This window comes from Apostichopus japonicus, chromosome 12 (genome assembly GCF_037975245.1).
Source record: "Apostichopus japonicus isolate 1M-3 chromosome 12, ASM3797524v1, whole genome shotgun sequence".
Lineage (NCBI taxonomy): Eukaryota > Metazoa > Echinodermata > Holothuroidea > Aspidochirotida > Stichopodidae > Apostichopus > Apostichopus japonicus.
Genome location: NC_092572.1, coordinates 10,633,428 through 10,650,465, shown reverse-complemented (window position 1 = coordinate 10,650,465; position 17,038 = coordinate 10,633,428). Strand labels below are relative to the sequence as shown.

Here is a 17,038-nt window from a genome sequence, read left to right as displayed (position 1 = left end):
GACAGCCTGTCCAATCCAAAGTGAAAATAAAATAAATAATGATTTGGTTTTTCAATTTGCAACAATGATATCACACCTGTTTTTTTCTCTCTTCAATTCACCGAGATTTCAGACGTTATGCACAAAAACACATTGCTGACATAAATAAGTGAACATTTTAACATGTCGACGGCACCTTAAAGTTTCCATAGATATTTATGACCATTGTCACACCAGTTTCTTTCTTTTTTTCACGTTTATATATAAAGGCACGAATCAAATTGAACAAAGTAACATTTGCATAAATCAATATTCAAATTCACCGAGATTACAGAGAGACCAGTTCAACGTTTTGAAGAAAAACACCTTGCTGACATAAATAAGTGAACATTTTAACATGTCGACGGCACCTTAAAGTTTCCATAGATATATAATATTTATAACCATTGCCACACAAGTTTCCTTTTTTCACGTTTATATATAAAGGCACGAATCAAATTGAACAAAGTAACATTTGCATAAATCAATATTCAAATTCACCGAGATTACAGAGAGACCAGTTCAACGTTTTGAAGAAAAACACCTTTCTGATATATGTTAGTGAACATGTTAACATGTTGACGGCACCTTATAGTTTCCATAGGTATTTATGACTGTTGCCACACCCTTTTTCACGTTTATAGAGAGAGCGAATCAATTGTAAAATTTGCAGAAATGAATATTCATATCACATTCTTTCTGAAAGAAGAATCTGGAGGGATGAATGGTAGGTATTCTTCAGGAATAGATATTTAAATTCCTCTATTCACAAGCCGGCTAATACCCACGCATTCACAGCAGACAACAGCTGATCTCTGTTGTAGCTGTATCAGTGTATATAGATTCACCATATAGGCTATATGCTCTTGTACAAACGCTGGTTATTTCACATCGTGAAGTCTATCCATAAGAAATCTTCGTGTGCACAGCCGACCGTACGTTTTGGAATCTCTAGTCGAGGCATTTACTACATATTGGCAATATCGGTACGATATTTTATCTCTCTTTATTTTCAATATTTCCATATTAAGACTGTAAAATGTTGAAATTATAGAATAATCAGAAATTTAGTAGGCCCTAACGTAACACAATTGAAACTTCCGAATTGTTGTTGTTGCAACGGGCGCAATGATAGTACTGTATACAAAACACCGTATTAAATACCACATTATTTCTTTTTCTCAGGCGTAAATATACAGTAACCGTACCAATTCACCATTGCCGCCTTCTGGTCCGTTAACAACAAGAAAACTTAACAAAAAAGGTAAGATGTTATTCATTTTACTGTTCCTTTTTTTTTTAAATATATTTTATTATCTTTTTTCCTTTCAATTTTGTTTCATATTTTCAGGGTCTAAGTTAATTGTACATCAATGTCTAAAAACAAAATTATTTGGAAGCAAATACTACTGTTTGGCCGTTACTTGCTTTTCTGGCACATGTTTGAGAGCTGGGCCTATAGGTGTTACATTCTGTACGATTACAGACTTTCATGGCAATTTGGTCGTATACTCCATTTAAATCTCTGATTTACGTGTACACACTGAATCTTCTGTGGGTTTCTCTAATTTGCCACGAAGAATTAACGTGCACTGCCACGATGTGTATATAAACAACGGTCGTAATTCATGCCACATTCAGCTTTCTGGTCCATAAATTACCCAAAGCTTTCGTCACTTAAAATCTATTAATTTTTTACTCATCACTGATGAGTAAAAAATTTAAAAACTGTTACTGATTCAGTAACAGTTTTTGAGCTGCCCTTTGTAAGTCGCTGTTCTTACAAGATGGTTGACAATTATGCGTAAATTGTCCGTTGTGGCCGCACCACGTGTTCCTCGTAATGATACTTCCATTATTTAAGCCTGAAATATTAAAATGCTTTGGTTACGAATCCAACAAACTTCCTGTTGCGTTTTGGAAATCTTCCCAACGGAGAACACATCGGCGGAGTGACATCTAGGCTAGACTTATATATACGGTGGTATCTACCATCATTTTATTAAGTAAATTATTATTAGAATATAAATGTTAAGTCAATCAGGGGGACTACAACCCATTTCCCCTCCTCTCCATCCTTTCCATCCCCCTTCTCCCTTCCCTCCCTCCCCTCCCATTTAGCTGCGGCAAGTGTTTAAAAGAACGAAATGGTTCCGCACATACGCGAACTTCACTACCAAATGTTGTAGTACTGTTACTAAAAGTGATATAGCGCCAGCATCCATTTATTCCAAATGTTGTTGTACTGTTACTAAAAGTGATATAACTCCAGCATCAATGTTTTCCAAATGTTGTTGTAATGTTACTAAAAGTGATATAGCGCCAGCATCCATTTATTCCAAATGTTGTTGTACTGTTACTAAAAGTGATATAACTCTCTTCGACTGTCCATCGTTACCGATGATGACTGTTGGGCGCAACAGGCAATCAATTAACATTTCCTGGCCATCTTGTGCGAGGACAGACTAGCATTGGAACGGAAGTTTCTCCTGCAGGTGATACATTGATAGTCTGAGGTAAAACTATCAACTGCCCCATGACGTAAATTATGCTGCCGTTTGTACATTTCATATCTCCTGTCTTCCACGGTCTTGATGGTGTTCCTCACTGCGAATCTCCAGCTGATTCTATCACTGGCCAATGATTCCCATCTGTCAACATCGATGTTTGCTTTTCCCAAGCTTCGTTTCAGGGTATCTTTGTAACGCAAGATTTGACCACCCTGTTGCCTTTTGCCTTCTGAGAGCTAACCATAGAAAACCATTTTTGGCAACCGATGTTCTGGCATTCTGCGAACATGTCCTGCCCATCTTAACTGTGAGGCTGGATCATAGATTCAATGCTTGGTAGGCCTGCTCTCTGTAGGATCTGCACATTGGCTACCCTATCCTGCCATTTGATGTTCATGACCTGACGTAGATGGTTCATCTGAATACTGCCCAGTTTCTTAATGTGACGGCTGTATAGTGTCAAGGTTTCTGTAGCATATAAAAGAGATGGCATAACTACTGTCCTGTATATTTTCATCTTGGTTGTCAATTTGATCTCATGTCTTGACCATAGACGCTTTGAGAGAGCTCCAAAAGACTTGCAGGCAGCTTGTACACGCTTTGATACTTCAACATCTGCACTGTTGTTGATGGAAATGGTACTGCCCAGGTATGTGAAGGTATTTGACTGCGTTAGTCTTTCTCATTTGATTGTGATCTCTTTTTCTTGTGTAGCTTTGCCAGGCTTTGGTTGATAAAGCAGTTCTGTTTTTGTAGAATTTATTTGCAAACCAAATAAGTCAGCAGCTGCTGAAGTAAAGACTGAAAAGTGTAGGTGCCAGGACGCAGCCTTGCTTAACACCATGACAGATGCTGAAGGCCTCCGAGATGTTTCCCGCTACAGCAACTCTGCCAGTCATATCTTTATGAAATCCTTTGATGATGTTGATAAAGTGTTGTGGGCAGCCAAACTTCATGAGTACTTTCCACAAGGTTGCTCTGTCAAATGTGTCAAAGGCCTTGGAAAAATCCACAAACACTACAAACAGTTCCTGGTGCTGTTCGATAGCCTTTTCCTGTAATTGTCTTAAGGTGAAAATCATATCAGCTGTAGATCTTTGTGCACGAAATCCACACTGGCTCTCAGGCAATCTAGCTTCTGCAATGACTTTAAGTCTGATTAGGAGGATTTTGGCCAGAATCTTTCCAGCAATTGATAGAAGAGATATTCCCCTGTGATTTCCACACTCAGTTCTGTCTAATTTCCTTTTGTATATAGTGACAATCAGTGCATCCTTGAAGTCTTGAGGAAGTTGTTTCTTTTCCCAGCAAACATTGTAGAGGTTGAGTAAACGCTCTCTAAGTTGCAGCCCTCCAAACTTAAATATTTCAGGTGGCAAACCGTCTAGACCAGGAGCTTTACCACTACGTGTGCTCATAATGACTCTGTTCAGTTCGTCCATTGTGATGTTTTGATTTAGTTCTTCATGAACTGGAAAGGGTTCTAAGTGATCTGAAGCATTTGGATGTGCATTCCCTTTTTGGTTGAGTAATTTGTAAAAATATTCTTCCCAGCGGTTTGTGATATCTTTAACATCAGTGAGAAGACAGCTACCATTTCCATTTTTCACAGGCATTACAGCATTTGTTTTAGGTCCGTAAATAGTTTTCAAGATGTTATATGTGCCTTGAGAGTCATGCCTTTCTGCACAGGCTTGCAACTCATCAGCTTTTGTTCTCCACCATTTATCCTTCATCTCTCTGATCTCCCGTTGAACCTTGGCCTTAACGCTCTTGAACTTGGCATCAGATGATGAAATTTGCTTTTGAAGATGCACCTCATACAGTTTCTGCTTCTCCTGTAAAAGTAGCTTTATTTCCTGGTCATGTTCATCAAACCAATCAGCTGTTTTACGTTTTTGCTGTCCTAGTACAGCATTGCAGGTGTCTAAGATAGGTTTCTTGAAGGAACTCCAAGCTTTTTCAACATCGGATCCAAGAACAGAAACAGCAAGAGACTTATTGAGTGCCTCTTGTAACTCCTCTTGCACATGTACCAAATCCAGCTTCTTTATGTCTAGTTTCTTGGGTATGGCACTAGCAGTCTTCCTTCTGGGGAGAGTGACTTTAAACCTGCAGACAGTTCTGACGAGGAAGTGGTCAGTTGAGCATTCCGGACCACGCATGGCTCTAGTGATATAACTCCAGCATCAATGTTTTCCAAATGTTGTTGTAATGTTACTAAAAGTGATATAGCGCCAGCATCCATTTATTCCAAATGTTGTACTGTTACTAAAAGTAATATAACTCTCTTCGACTGTCCATCGTTACCACAGAATTAATGTAACAACATATATACAAGAGACTAGGCCGAAAGCCTTAATCCAGGGTTGTCCAACCTTTTGCAGAGGAGGGCCACATGGAATGATTATGATGGAGGGGGCCGCATGAACCCCACGCTCGATTTTTCGATTTTTTGCCCGAAGCCCAAGGCAAAAAAATGTGAGCACTGCGTACGGAGCGCACTGATTTATTTTCCTTCCTGATAGAACAGATGAATAAAGTCCAGCCGCCCCCCCCCCTCCCCTCCGCTGAGAGAGTGTCACACAAACTGACCTGTATGCAGTTTTTTGGACCCAGAAGGTTCGAATGATTGATTATATAGCTTCAAATTGTTATCAATAAACCTGCTCACTAAAATTTCGCACCGTAGAGCATCTCTGGCGGGCCGGACGCAACCCTGCGGCGGGCCGGACTGTGGCCCGCGGGCCGTAGGTTGGACAACCCTGCCTTAATCCAAAGGGTTTCTTTTCTTAGAATGAATTTACATATGCCTCAGGCACGGATCAAGTGGGTGGGTAATGTATATGGTTGACGTTGTCCTTCTCAAATATCTCTATCACATAGACCAATGGTAATGGGTTTGCTTCTCCTTTAACGTCTTAAGGCTGGTTCAGAAAATAATCTGGAAACTGCTAATTACAAGTTTCGAACTATTATAATTATTTCCTTTTCTATTTTCCCTCTTCTTTGTTAGATAATGAGTAACGTTGACTCGGACACCGCTGGAGGCGGCAGCGACGCGGCAGAAGAGCTTCCTGAGATTGGGCTGGAATCTGCCGTTCTTAAAGGACGCAACCCTCCAGTTTTTCAAATGGTACGTTCCGCTATTGAAGCCAATTCCGATAGAAAGGGCGCCAGCGTCCAGTCGTTACGAAAGTGGATTTTAGGGAATTACCCCGAGACAGATCAAAATCGCCTTAAAGGTTGGATTAAAGTGAGTTTGACAAAGGGTTTGGAATCTGGCGAATTCCTGCGACCTAAAAACTCTGTGGACATGACTAGTGTCCTGCTTGGGCGATACAAACTTGGCAAAGCTCCAAAGAAACCGAAAACCGCTAAGAAGTCTGCCGAACTGAAGAAGCGGAGGAAGAAAAAGGAGCAAGCCGAGACTTTGGAAAATGGCGATGAACCAAGCGAAGACGAAGACGCACTTAAGACTCCCCCGAGACGACCGGCAGTTAAGAAGACAAAAGCTGTAAGACGGGCTCATTCGCTATCCCCCAAAATCCGGCAAAGTAAATCTAAGAAAATCCGAAGAAGCATATCCTTGACACCTGGAAAGCCCGTCCCTCGTAAAGCTAGACCAACCGCGAACAAAAAAACAACCGCCAAGCTTCCATCTCCTAAGACGAAAAAATCGGGCAAGAAAACTACAAAAATTGAAAAGCCGAAAGAGACGAAAAAACCGAAAGAGGTGAAAGAGACGAAAAAACCGAAAGAGGTGAAAGAGACGAAGAAATCGAAAGAGGCGAAAGAGGCGAAAAAAACGAAAGAGGCGAAAAAAACGAAAGAGACAAAAAAATCGAAAGAGGCGAAAAAATTGAAAGAGGCGGAAGAGGCGGAAGAGGCGGAAGAGGCGGAAGAGACGGAAGAGGCGGAAGAGACGGAAGAGGCGGAAGAGGCGGAAGAGACGGAAGAGACGGAAGAGGCGGAAGAGACGGAAGAGACGGAAGAGACGGAAGAGACGGAAGAGGCTGAAGAGGCGGAAGAGGCGGAAGAAACAGGAGGCAGAAAGAAGACAACGAAGGAAAAGAAAGCTGAAGCCGAAGTCAAAAAAGATAAGGCAGCATCTAAAAAGACTAAGATTACCAAAGCTAAAAGTGACAAAGTAACGACCAAACCAAAGAAACCTAAAACCTCCAGAAAAGATTGATTTTGTTTCATGTTTACAATTAACGGAAGGGTACATGTGAGTGGGTGTGTGTGTGTGTGCTTACTTACTGTAGTTACGTTCACACGGTTAAATCAACGCCTTGAACGGAGAAAGTTTAATAATGTAAGTTATTATTACGGTGAAATAATTAAGAATAAATTACGGATATTTGAATGAAATTACAACTTTCTACTTTTCGCTGAGTCGCTGAGAGTTTTTTTTTTATTTGACATGCCTTTTTCTCAGAACTGTGATTGTATAAAGCCGACTGGTTTCGATAAATCCATTCCATTTTTCGCCACAAGCTTCTCGATCAGTGACAATCATATTATTTTTGTATGTATATGTAAAGTTAATAACTGATGTATTTTGTATGTCGAATGAAATATAAAAGAGCTATAATAAATATTTAATCATGTTGTAAAATAAAACTACAATAATAAGGAGATTACAATGCAAGATCTAATTGAAAACGTATATAACATTTTGTAAACAAATATTTAAGATTTATATAGTAAAAGATCCTATGACGTGTTTAACATTTAAGTTTATAAATAGTTTATCAATAAATTTCAGTTTGCAATAAATAAATAGAGCCAGTTTTACATTATTCTTATTTCTAGTTCAAATGATTCCTTTTTCAGAATTACTTGAATAGGTTTGTTTATATTTTACTTTAGAAACCGTTGTTGCGTCAAGCGCGGTAATCCACATCGCACTATACGCTGACACAAAATTCCCAACTTCTTTGATTTTTAGCTGCTGCCCTCTCTATATGCTATTTCTAAATACTGCCATCAGTTCTGTATTCGCCACCGACTTGACATATCGGTGTGATACAAAAGCCGATTATCCTAGCTCAACCCCCACTCCACCCCCCACCCACTCCACCCCTCCCCACCAGCACCACCACCATCATTGCACGATATTTGAATCCCTGAAGATTTCTGTGTTGATTTTAGGACTTCATTGTATTTTACACTAAAATTCCATAACATTGTTTTTTTTTAGTAAGCAGACAGCAAGAGTTCTTGCTGAGGTGACACAACCCCCCCCCCCCCCCCTCCTGATTTCGGTGGAATAAAGTAACATATATCTGTAACGGGGTACATTTTTCTTTGGTGTGTACGTGTATATAAAGTGTATGCTCAATTTCGAGACCTATTCACTTACAATAAGCTGATAACAGTTTCAGTTGCGTATGCAATTATAGAAGAAGAATTGAGAAAAGCTTTCCCTTTATTATAATGATTTGTTAAACGTTTACTATAGATCACAGACACGTGTCGAGTCCCTATACTTGTACTCGTAAATATATCAGGATAAATTATAACAATACTTGTACTCATCAGAATGGATTTGAATCTAGATCTAGAAAATCTAGATTAGCTAATACTGCAAGACTAAATACCCTCATCCAAACGAGCCTAAAGGTAGCATACGCCTATTAAATACCCCATTGACTAACACACGAAATCGTCAAAGGAATATGGTTTTTTAATTCTAGATAGAAGTTTTCTCTAGCTAAACGGCGCTACCCATCACCGGTTAGCTGACAAGTAGTGGCCAATCATGGTACTATCATTTTGCCGTATAATTACCGTGAAGGGTTTTTGCTATCAGAGCCTGAAGTTTTCATCACTTGCAAACAAACCTCTTTACTTAGTAGTAAACAATTTTCGTATACGCGCTGCTCCTGGGAGGTCTAAAGGGGTCTAAAAATGTTTCAATCGACGCACTATTTGCACCACATGTACTTCTATTCATGTTCTTCAACATCCTAGCCAAAACCGATCCTGATTGATAACATATCGACAAAGATGTTCTCCTGCTGTTTTTTGGCACTCTTCATGGGAAGGCTCGGCTGATAAATATAGACTCTAATAGGAGTATGCCTCCTAAAGCATTGTACTCTTACACATATCAAGGGGGACTTTTTACTTGTATATACTCTTTATAATGTTTTTGTACTCGTTTAGTGCAAATTGACTACATGCTGTAACAAAAAAGTCTGGCCGAATTCGCCTGGGAAACGGAATGAGAATCTTTAACTTACCCGCGAAACAAACGACCTTTGACGCAATAGCCTAACCAAGTAGAGGGCGCCATACTTGTAATTGTATTTAAATACCATACCACTTGATACCGGTATAACTGAGAAAATTCGTCCTCAATTATGCGAAGAAACACAAAATGCATTCTTTCAAAATAAATGTCAGGGAAAGTGCCTTGAGAATATTATAGAAGATTTTTGCGAACGGCTGATAAAGACAGTCTAATTTTAATCATTGTCGACCATTCATCGGCTATCGCGAACAGTAGAGGTGTTGTATATTCGGTTGTGTAGGCTGTAACAATATAAGCGGTTCCCGAAATATAAACAAGGGATAACACAAAGGAGAGCCTGGAGGATCCCAAATACCCTTAAAAGTCTTACGTTATATCTCAATTGTCTCTCAACTACTTGAAGCGGCAACACAACCCCACTCTTTGACCAGCCTAATTGCATCAAACACAAATATATGTAAACACCACTCTTCTCCTCGACCCCCATATTAAAATTCTGCTCCTAAAGTATATAATAAATAAAACATATGCTGAAAATAATTTAAATCCTCCTTCAGGGGCGTCGGAGCCGGTACGGCAGGTCCGGCGAACGCCGGACCAATATTCACGGCGCAAAAAAAAAAGAAAAAAAAAGTAGGATTAAGAAAAAAAAATGGCAAAAAATAAAGAACCAAAATGAAACAAGCAAGTAGGCTAAATGTGACTACTCTGGCATGGCAGGGGTCTTGTTTTCAAGCTCGGGAAGTGCCATTTCCTGCAATCTGGGAGGCATTTTTCAAAATTTTCTCCATTACGCTACGCGCCAACCGGTGGCACGTATAGCGTAGTTTGACCTACCAAACGTCCCCCCGATAATTATGATAGATGGCCACACTCTGATCTGCCGTACCAATCCCAAATAGCTTCCGACGCCCCTGTCCTTAGATAAGCTCGATTTGTTTTTAGCTGGGGGGAGGCTTCGGTTCTGACAGAGGGAGGGGCCTAGTTTAGGAACCCGGGTGGCTAGAGGACTTGTGAGTCAAACTTCGGAAATAAAAGCCTTCTTCCGGGCAACAGTCCAGCCATCGGAAATGGACTTTGTTCCTGTTTGCTTGGCTAAGTTCTCCTCCCGGGAGGGTGGTATTGCCAGGCCTGGGGCAGTCTCCCAGTAAAGTCAGCTTTCCCCTCCACTTAGTTTCCTTACTTTTCGTATTTGTAAACGATTTCATTCTGAAAATTATTTGCTCATCTTCATTACCCTTTCTGCTTGTCTTCATGTACTGCTCGTCTTTTGTTTGCACACATACACACACAAAATTATTTCTTGCTAACCTGCAGGAGCCGATCAGGCTTGTTCGCCCCCCCCCCCCCCCCGACACACAGATAAGACATAGTTAACCTCAAAATGATCCATTCAGGAGACATTCACAAGTGGATTAGTAAATTATATAATGGTCATAAAAATAGAATTGCTATATCAGCCGTTCGTTAAACCTACTGCAAATATAGTACTGTGCTATAGCTGTTGATAACTGATCTATGAGTGACCGTTATTTGACTTTCTAGTATATTTCACGGAGTTTACCTTTGACCTTTGAAAGGTATTTATTTATCAAGACATAAGTCATGATAAAGCTACCGACTATTACGGAGATATGTTGAGCCTCGTAAGTATGCCTTATTCTGGTCTAACACACATCTTATCTTTGACCAAATTCCTTAAAAAACACACACGTTCATATGACGTCAATGTTCCCTTTATTTTTCCTTTTCTTTTAAGAATGGCAATAGTACGTTAGCTTCATCGTGAACGAATGCACTTTATATTACATTCTTTGTTATTTTAAATAAGAGTTTTGTAGCCATGGTAACGATAACAGTTGGGGGGGGGGGGGGGCATATGTATAGTACTACACCTCATTGAGTATAATGAGTGAATGTCTCCCAACCACTTGACACGAACGAAACCTATGTTGACGCATTCATGCGTTTTAAGTCAAACATTGTACGAATAAACAATCACTCGCATAGAAAAATAAAAACATACAAACTGTAAATTAACATTTACTGCTGGTTTCTAGTAAAATAAAAAGGAATTGTTTGTTTAAACCCATGACATAGATAAGAGTCTAAAACAAACGGAAGCTTGGAAAGAAGACTTCCTAAAACTAACTGATTAGGCGGCCTTTTTGTGATTTTGTTCACGTACATCATCTAAGACAAGGAAAGATGGTACGTCCACGGGGAGTACAACAAGTTGTCGATAACGGCAGAAAAGGGGGTCTGAATGAGAGCGGATAAGGGGGAATGTGGCGTTCCTTTATTTCTATGAAGTTCCACTGAAAGAGCATCAGGGTCACTGTTTAAACACCAAGGGCGTTTGAGCGTTCTATATTTTTCCATATTTCTTTTAGGGAGTGGATAGTCATAGGAAGGGTTATGGTATACGTTGGGAGATGGGGGGGGTGGGAGAAAGGCAGCGAATGGGGAGAAGCAACGTTGCAGGGACGCTGTGACACAGGGAGAGTATAGGGCGCAGAAGACACACTGGAGTGTTAGCTCGGTGGTTAACGCCGGTGCCTTTCAATCATAAGGTCCCGAGTTCGAGTCACTCTAAGATTAATGTATGTCGTCCAGTTACATAATTGACAATTGACAATTCATAATCATGGACGTTAAAATATGAATCTATTAGACTGACTTCGGTCAGCTTACGGCTTTGGTTAGCCAATGGGGCTTCTTCGCGAGTTCCTGGTTTCAGGAGGATTTAAAATACATACAAATACATAAATTCATACATACATACTTATATATAGGGAGGCAATGCCATCGCAGGACTACAAAGAGGCAGGAACGCAGGGAAACAGAAAGACAGAGACACAGAGAGGCATAGGAGCCTGGGGAGGAATGGACAGGTGCACAGCCCGCCCTGTCCCCCCCCCCCTCCAAAAGCATTTAAAAGCATAATTTTAATATTTATACGCCACTCAGTAGATCGGTGTCGTAGGTCAAGTTCCTTTTATTATTAAGGATTGTGTCCTGTTATCGGAATGCAAGAATCACGTATGCTTCCGTGAAAAGATTCCAATTACATATTTTCTTTACGATATTTTTTCTTTCTCCAATAGTCCTGATCAGCCTATCTCAGTAACCCCCCGTCCACCCCCCCCCCCTTCTCCTACCCTCCCCAGCCAACATTAATTTCCAACCTTTGACTGACATGGAACCACGAATAAGAAACCAAGGCAAAATATTAACCGACGGCTTAGTTTTGTTTTTCATTTAAATTTTACAAACGTACATTTTTGTTTTTGCAGTAAGGGAACACGACTTGAGTAAGTCTGATTTCACCCAGTGACCCATCTTGTGAAACAATTCTTCCACGCATTGATCTATCATTGAGGTTTGTCATGTTTGCGAATAATAAAAAAAGATAACAACACTAAAATGAATACTTCTTGAGAAAATCACCCACAGTAAGGTAACTTTTAACCCCGAATTGTGTGAAATATTTTCATCTTACGTGCCATTTCAAACGTATTTCTTCCAAAAGCCAAAGAACGAAATCAATATGATTTAACCTATACCTATGAACGTGAAAGGCCTTTACCTGTCTTACATGTTATAACTCGGTAATTAACTCACAAAAGTTGTTTTTCTATTGAGGAACACACCTGTATAAAAGGTGCGACAAGGTTCACATCGTATCCTGATTTGTATATGTTTTTGCATACATTATGCTTTATAAAAAAAGCATATAGACCTATATATTCAATCATGAAAGAAGAAGGGGGAAAAATGTGACATCGTTTTGTCGTTAGGCAAAGCTTCAAAGAAGTTTTAGGACCGCTGTGAGAGATAATAAAAGGAGGATCAACATTTTATTGACAGGAAATATTACCCTGGTTACGACGGAACAATCCATGACATTCTTTATTATTCTTAACTCTTGACTACTACAAAACTTATACAAAACACCTGATGACCGTTGCTTATGATAGATTGGTACGTAAATCATACACACACACACACATATATATAAATACATATAAAAAAAGAAGCGCGATGGAATGTTAGTGAGGGCGCACTTAAAGTTTTCTCGACCATAAAGAGAGTTCCATCATAAATCTTTTCACGTTTGTACCGCAGTAGGGTTGTAAACTATAGCAACCCATTCCTAAACATTATATTAAAAAATAAAAATAGTTTATAATGTTTTGCGGCTGTGCGCACGCTATTTCGACGAATTGGCATTCCATCGGTGTAAACCTAAGTTAGATATAGAAGGGATCTCTCTTCACACACTTGGCATTTAACGTAATACCGATAAACAGACGAGACCCTGTGACGTATCTTGTATAAGATAGTATAGGTCACGCGTTGGTATGGGTTCGTGGGGTATATGCATGCTATAGTGCTGCTGATAAAATATCTCAGCGTGAATCAGTTTAAATGTGAAACTTAACAATAAGTCCCTTAATCCTAAAAACTTAACCAAAAACGTGAGTTGTATACGTATGTTTTTACAGATTGTAAATTCGAATTAATTCAATCGTTTTTTATGCTTTAGGAGAGTGGGATAGGCCTATATTTGACCAAGTGAGATGTAATTCTAGCAAATCCTCGTGTTATCGGATGTTATACGCTTGCTTCTGAAGAAATGTGGCGGAAATGATGAAAAAAAAGTAGTGATGTTGCAGTTTAGCAATTGTTGTGTACTTTTTATCCATACAATATGTGTCTACCTCGACAGTTTTAATATTTTGTTGATGTATTTGTTCTTTATGTTTATCTATCCAACATCGGTTTTTTTATATTTCTTTACCCATACTTGGCCTGTTTGTTCTTTAACAATATTTACTCATTTCATTACTTTACCTCTTTATAGCTTGCTTTATAAGGCATTTATAAAATTATGCTCAAACTAATAATATTATTTGTCAAATATATAGCTTTCTAAAGTTTGTCCAAGTGATGTAAACATCAACTCATCCCTATACAAATGTTATTTTATGTACCGTTCAGTCGTAAACCATGCCTCTGAGGGCTTTTCAAACGACCCTATCCCCTAACCCCTGGGCCCAGCCCCGTTCCATCCTTCGGGCCGAGTTGCATGGCCACCCTCTTGCCTCGACTTGCTCAAACATTGCACGATCTCGTGTGTCATAATTATCCTCAATATGAGAGAGTTTCCAATCCCCCGACCCGTCACCTCTGACACCAGACCTATTCCATCCTTCGGGCCGAGTTGCCATGACCACCCACTTGCCTCAAATTACTAAATCATTACATGAGATTGTGCATCCTTATTATCTTCGGTATGAGAGAGTTTCCAATCCCCTGGCCTCTGACCCCTGATACCTGACCCCAATCCGGTCATGTTCTTTGTTGTGTTTACAATGTATCATCTTTCACCACACGAATATTCATGAACGCAAACCAAATTGTAACAGTTTGTTGGAAACTTGCAAAGGGGTCTCGTGGTCTCGCATGATAATCCCGTTATTTCGCAAAAAGTTAGGCGAACAATTTTAAGACGTAAGTGTGCAGCAACGTCCGATAAAAATGCAACAGCGATTTTTTAAATATAAACTTGCACCCATCTTGACAAAACGCCAAAGGCTTTGGCACTATAGTAGTAAGTGTGCGAAACGGTAAATTTCAGAGTTTCTTAAATATTAAATATTTAGTGCATCTCGTCAAAAATGACAATTTTCATATTTTTGTCGTTTTGCACAGCCATAGAGTACGGTGTTTCGTCAAACCGGTAATTTTCAGATTTGTTGACGTTTTGCAATGAGTGTTAGTCGTCAATGTGCATGACTCTTCTACTCTTCCGTACTATTTTGCCGAAAAATTAATGACGCACTTTTAAAAGTCAGTTTTACTAGATGTGAATATAGTTTACAGCTTGATAACTTCGATTTTGTCTTTCGTGTTCGATAATCAAGGGTAAGGTTCACGATTTTTTTTTTTTTTTTTAGTTTAGATGAAATGGAAGCATTGAGGTCTATTTAACATGGGTGCAGGATGTCTATAGGTTAGCTCAAGTGTCTTGTTACGATTAATCCTGTACAAATTAACCTTTCTGGAGGATTGTGCCACACATAAAATTATCACTCATTTATACTAAATTTGATCAAACTATATGTTCTTGTTTTGCAATAAAGAATGAATAAATGAATATATGAATGAATGAATGAGTGAATGAATGAATGAATGAATGAATGAATGAATGAATGAATGAATGAATGAATGAATGAATGAATGAATATACTGATCTAAGAAGACTTAAAAAGAACCGATATTTCAATGTCTTACAAACATTTCGCACAAGTTATTTTGCTACATATGTCCATTTTGGTTTTCAAGATATTCAATTTAAAAACTATAAGCCTATGTTATATTCCTGGAATGCTCCTGTAAAAAGTTCTACTAAACGATGTTCCAAAGCTTCATATAATTAATGATCAATCAAATATGAATTCCATCGCTATATCATCCGGGACAAAGTTGAAATACATTGCAGAACATGTTTTTGTATTTGTTTTCGGTTTTGTTTTTGTTTGTTTTGTAAAAAGTTATAATCGTGATAATCTATTTTGCTTAAGTTTGACTAATGAACATCTCAATGGTTTAGAGTACTTGCTCAAAACTTATGCATGAATTTGAAGTATTGCATATGGACTAGTAGAATTATATATATATATATATATATATATATATATATATATATATATATATTTATATATATATATTATATTTCTTTTATATTTTATATTTTCTTTCTTTTTATATTTTCTTTCTTTTTTTCGTACTACAAAGATGAATTTAAGTTGAATTTTAGTTTGATATATCATAGTCCAAGAAAACAAAATCGTGTGCTAGTTTTGTTTCAATAGCTTTTTTTTTCTGGTTTTTCAAGATATTCACCTTTAAAATATGCTAAATCTAAGCTCCTTTAACTTGATGATGACGTCAGCAACTCAGTGCAGGCCTAAATGCTACTGTTAATTCACTGTTTTATGAAATTTACATAACCAAAACATCATCGTTTATCTTCATATGATTTACACAGCACCCTTGAGTTACACCAAACACCATCTGTCCTTGTCAAATCTGTAATGAACTGTAAACATGTATTTTGAGGCCGTTAAAACTTAAAAACTTAGTATAATAATAAAGGATTTATAATGCGAACGACCTGGTGGTCTATGTGTTAGACTCAGTAGTCCAGCCGCATTGATTGGTAAACTTCAGATGTTGAAAGATCAATTCTCAAAACTTAATAGGGGTATAAAAGACGATCTAAGCCGATAACGTTGGTTGATAACGTCTACGACATAACAAAATCCAGCTTGTGCTTTAAATTTTCAAACACCGATTGCTAGTTTTCCCTGTGATCATACACGAAGCTTTTAGCATTATCCTTCCTGGAAATGTCAATCCCGGAATGGCATTTTATGAAATACAAGTCTCTATGTCCTACTCAACATTTTTGTAGACTGCATAACTAAACATTGAAAAGCTGGGGTACTTTAGCGAGAAAGCACATTGTTCGTTATGTTTTATGACGGAAAAGTGTCACCTTGTTCCCCCACCTTGTGGATGCCAAAGTCTCCCGTATTTTAAGGAATTTTCTCTGCTAAATATCGATTATCCGATCATTCGAAAATTTAACAAAGGATCCAGCGAAGCGAAAAACTTACAAAACTTTTGGAAACTTTTTTGAGGGCGCTATGTCAGGAGGCCGAAGTTTGTTTGTGACTTTCTTGAATTTGCTCTTCATTCAACACAGCGGTGGTAAAGAAATCTCCCGTACACTGATGTTATAACGGAGAAGTACGATGAAGCTTGAAGAACCATAAAACGCCACGGACGGAATTACGTAGAAATGATCGTTTATGGACTGTTTTGGAACCATTGCACCTTAGACCTGTAAGTATTAAACTACAAATTTCCACGCATTGTCTATAAACATTTTCATTTCATCGAATTAAGGGTGATTTCTATGGGTTCGTTGTCAGGAGTCCGAGTGGTAGCCTAATATTGGTATCTATAGTGAAGGCCTGCCTGTTAACGTAGCCTAGTACTAGTACTACATACTGTAATGGTAATTCCAACTTCCATACCACAACAACACCGTGCTCGTAGTAAGAATGGACATACATAAGTAACACTACCGTCAGTGTACACAGGTGTAACTATGACTATGAGGCACTGTGGTATCTGTAGCCTAGTGTTACTCTGTATGTGTATCTTGAACCAT

The 17,038-nt window shown here is 38.6% G+C and overlaps 2 protein-coding genes across 4 annotated transcripts in view; both read left to right on the top strand.

The window, feature by feature from the left end:
• The first annotated feature begins 841 nt into the window (after window positions 1–841).
• Window positions 842–7,333, top strand: LOC139977576 (uncharacterized). Of its 2 annotated transcripts, none has more exons than XM_071986975.1 (3): window positions 842–1,004; window positions 1,218–1,282; window positions 5,545–7,333. In XM_071986975.1, the coding sequence occupies exon 3, from the start codon at window positions 5,548–5,550 to the stop codon at window positions 6,721–6,723; it is 1,176 nt and encodes a 391-aa protein (XP_071843076.1). In that variant the 5' UTR covers window positions 842–1,004; window positions 1,218–1,282; window positions 5,545–5,547; the 3' UTR covers window positions 6,724–7,333. The 2 variants fall into 2 exon arrangements, with proteins under 2 accessions (XP_071843076.1, XP_071843074.1); XM_071986973.1 differs by having other exon boundaries at window positions 1,204–1,282.
• A 9,222-nt stretch (window positions 7,334–16,555) lies between these two features.
• Window positions 16,556–17,038, top strand: part of LOC139977014 (cell adhesion molecule-related/down-regulated by oncogenes-like) — a 125,067-nt gene continuing 124,584 nt past the window's right edge. For both annotated transcript variants that reach the window (XM_071985958.1, XM_071985957.1), the window contains exon 1: window positions 16,556–16,707. The gene's annotated coding sequence lies outside the window, so the exon portion shown is untranslated. The remainder of the gene's footprint in view (window positions 16,708–17,038) is intronic.

Coding starts and splice junctions, on each gene's coding strand:
- LOC139977576 (XM_071986975.1), top strand. CDS start 5,548: ATGAGTAACGTTGACTCGGACACCGCTGGAGGCGGCAGCGACGCGGCA.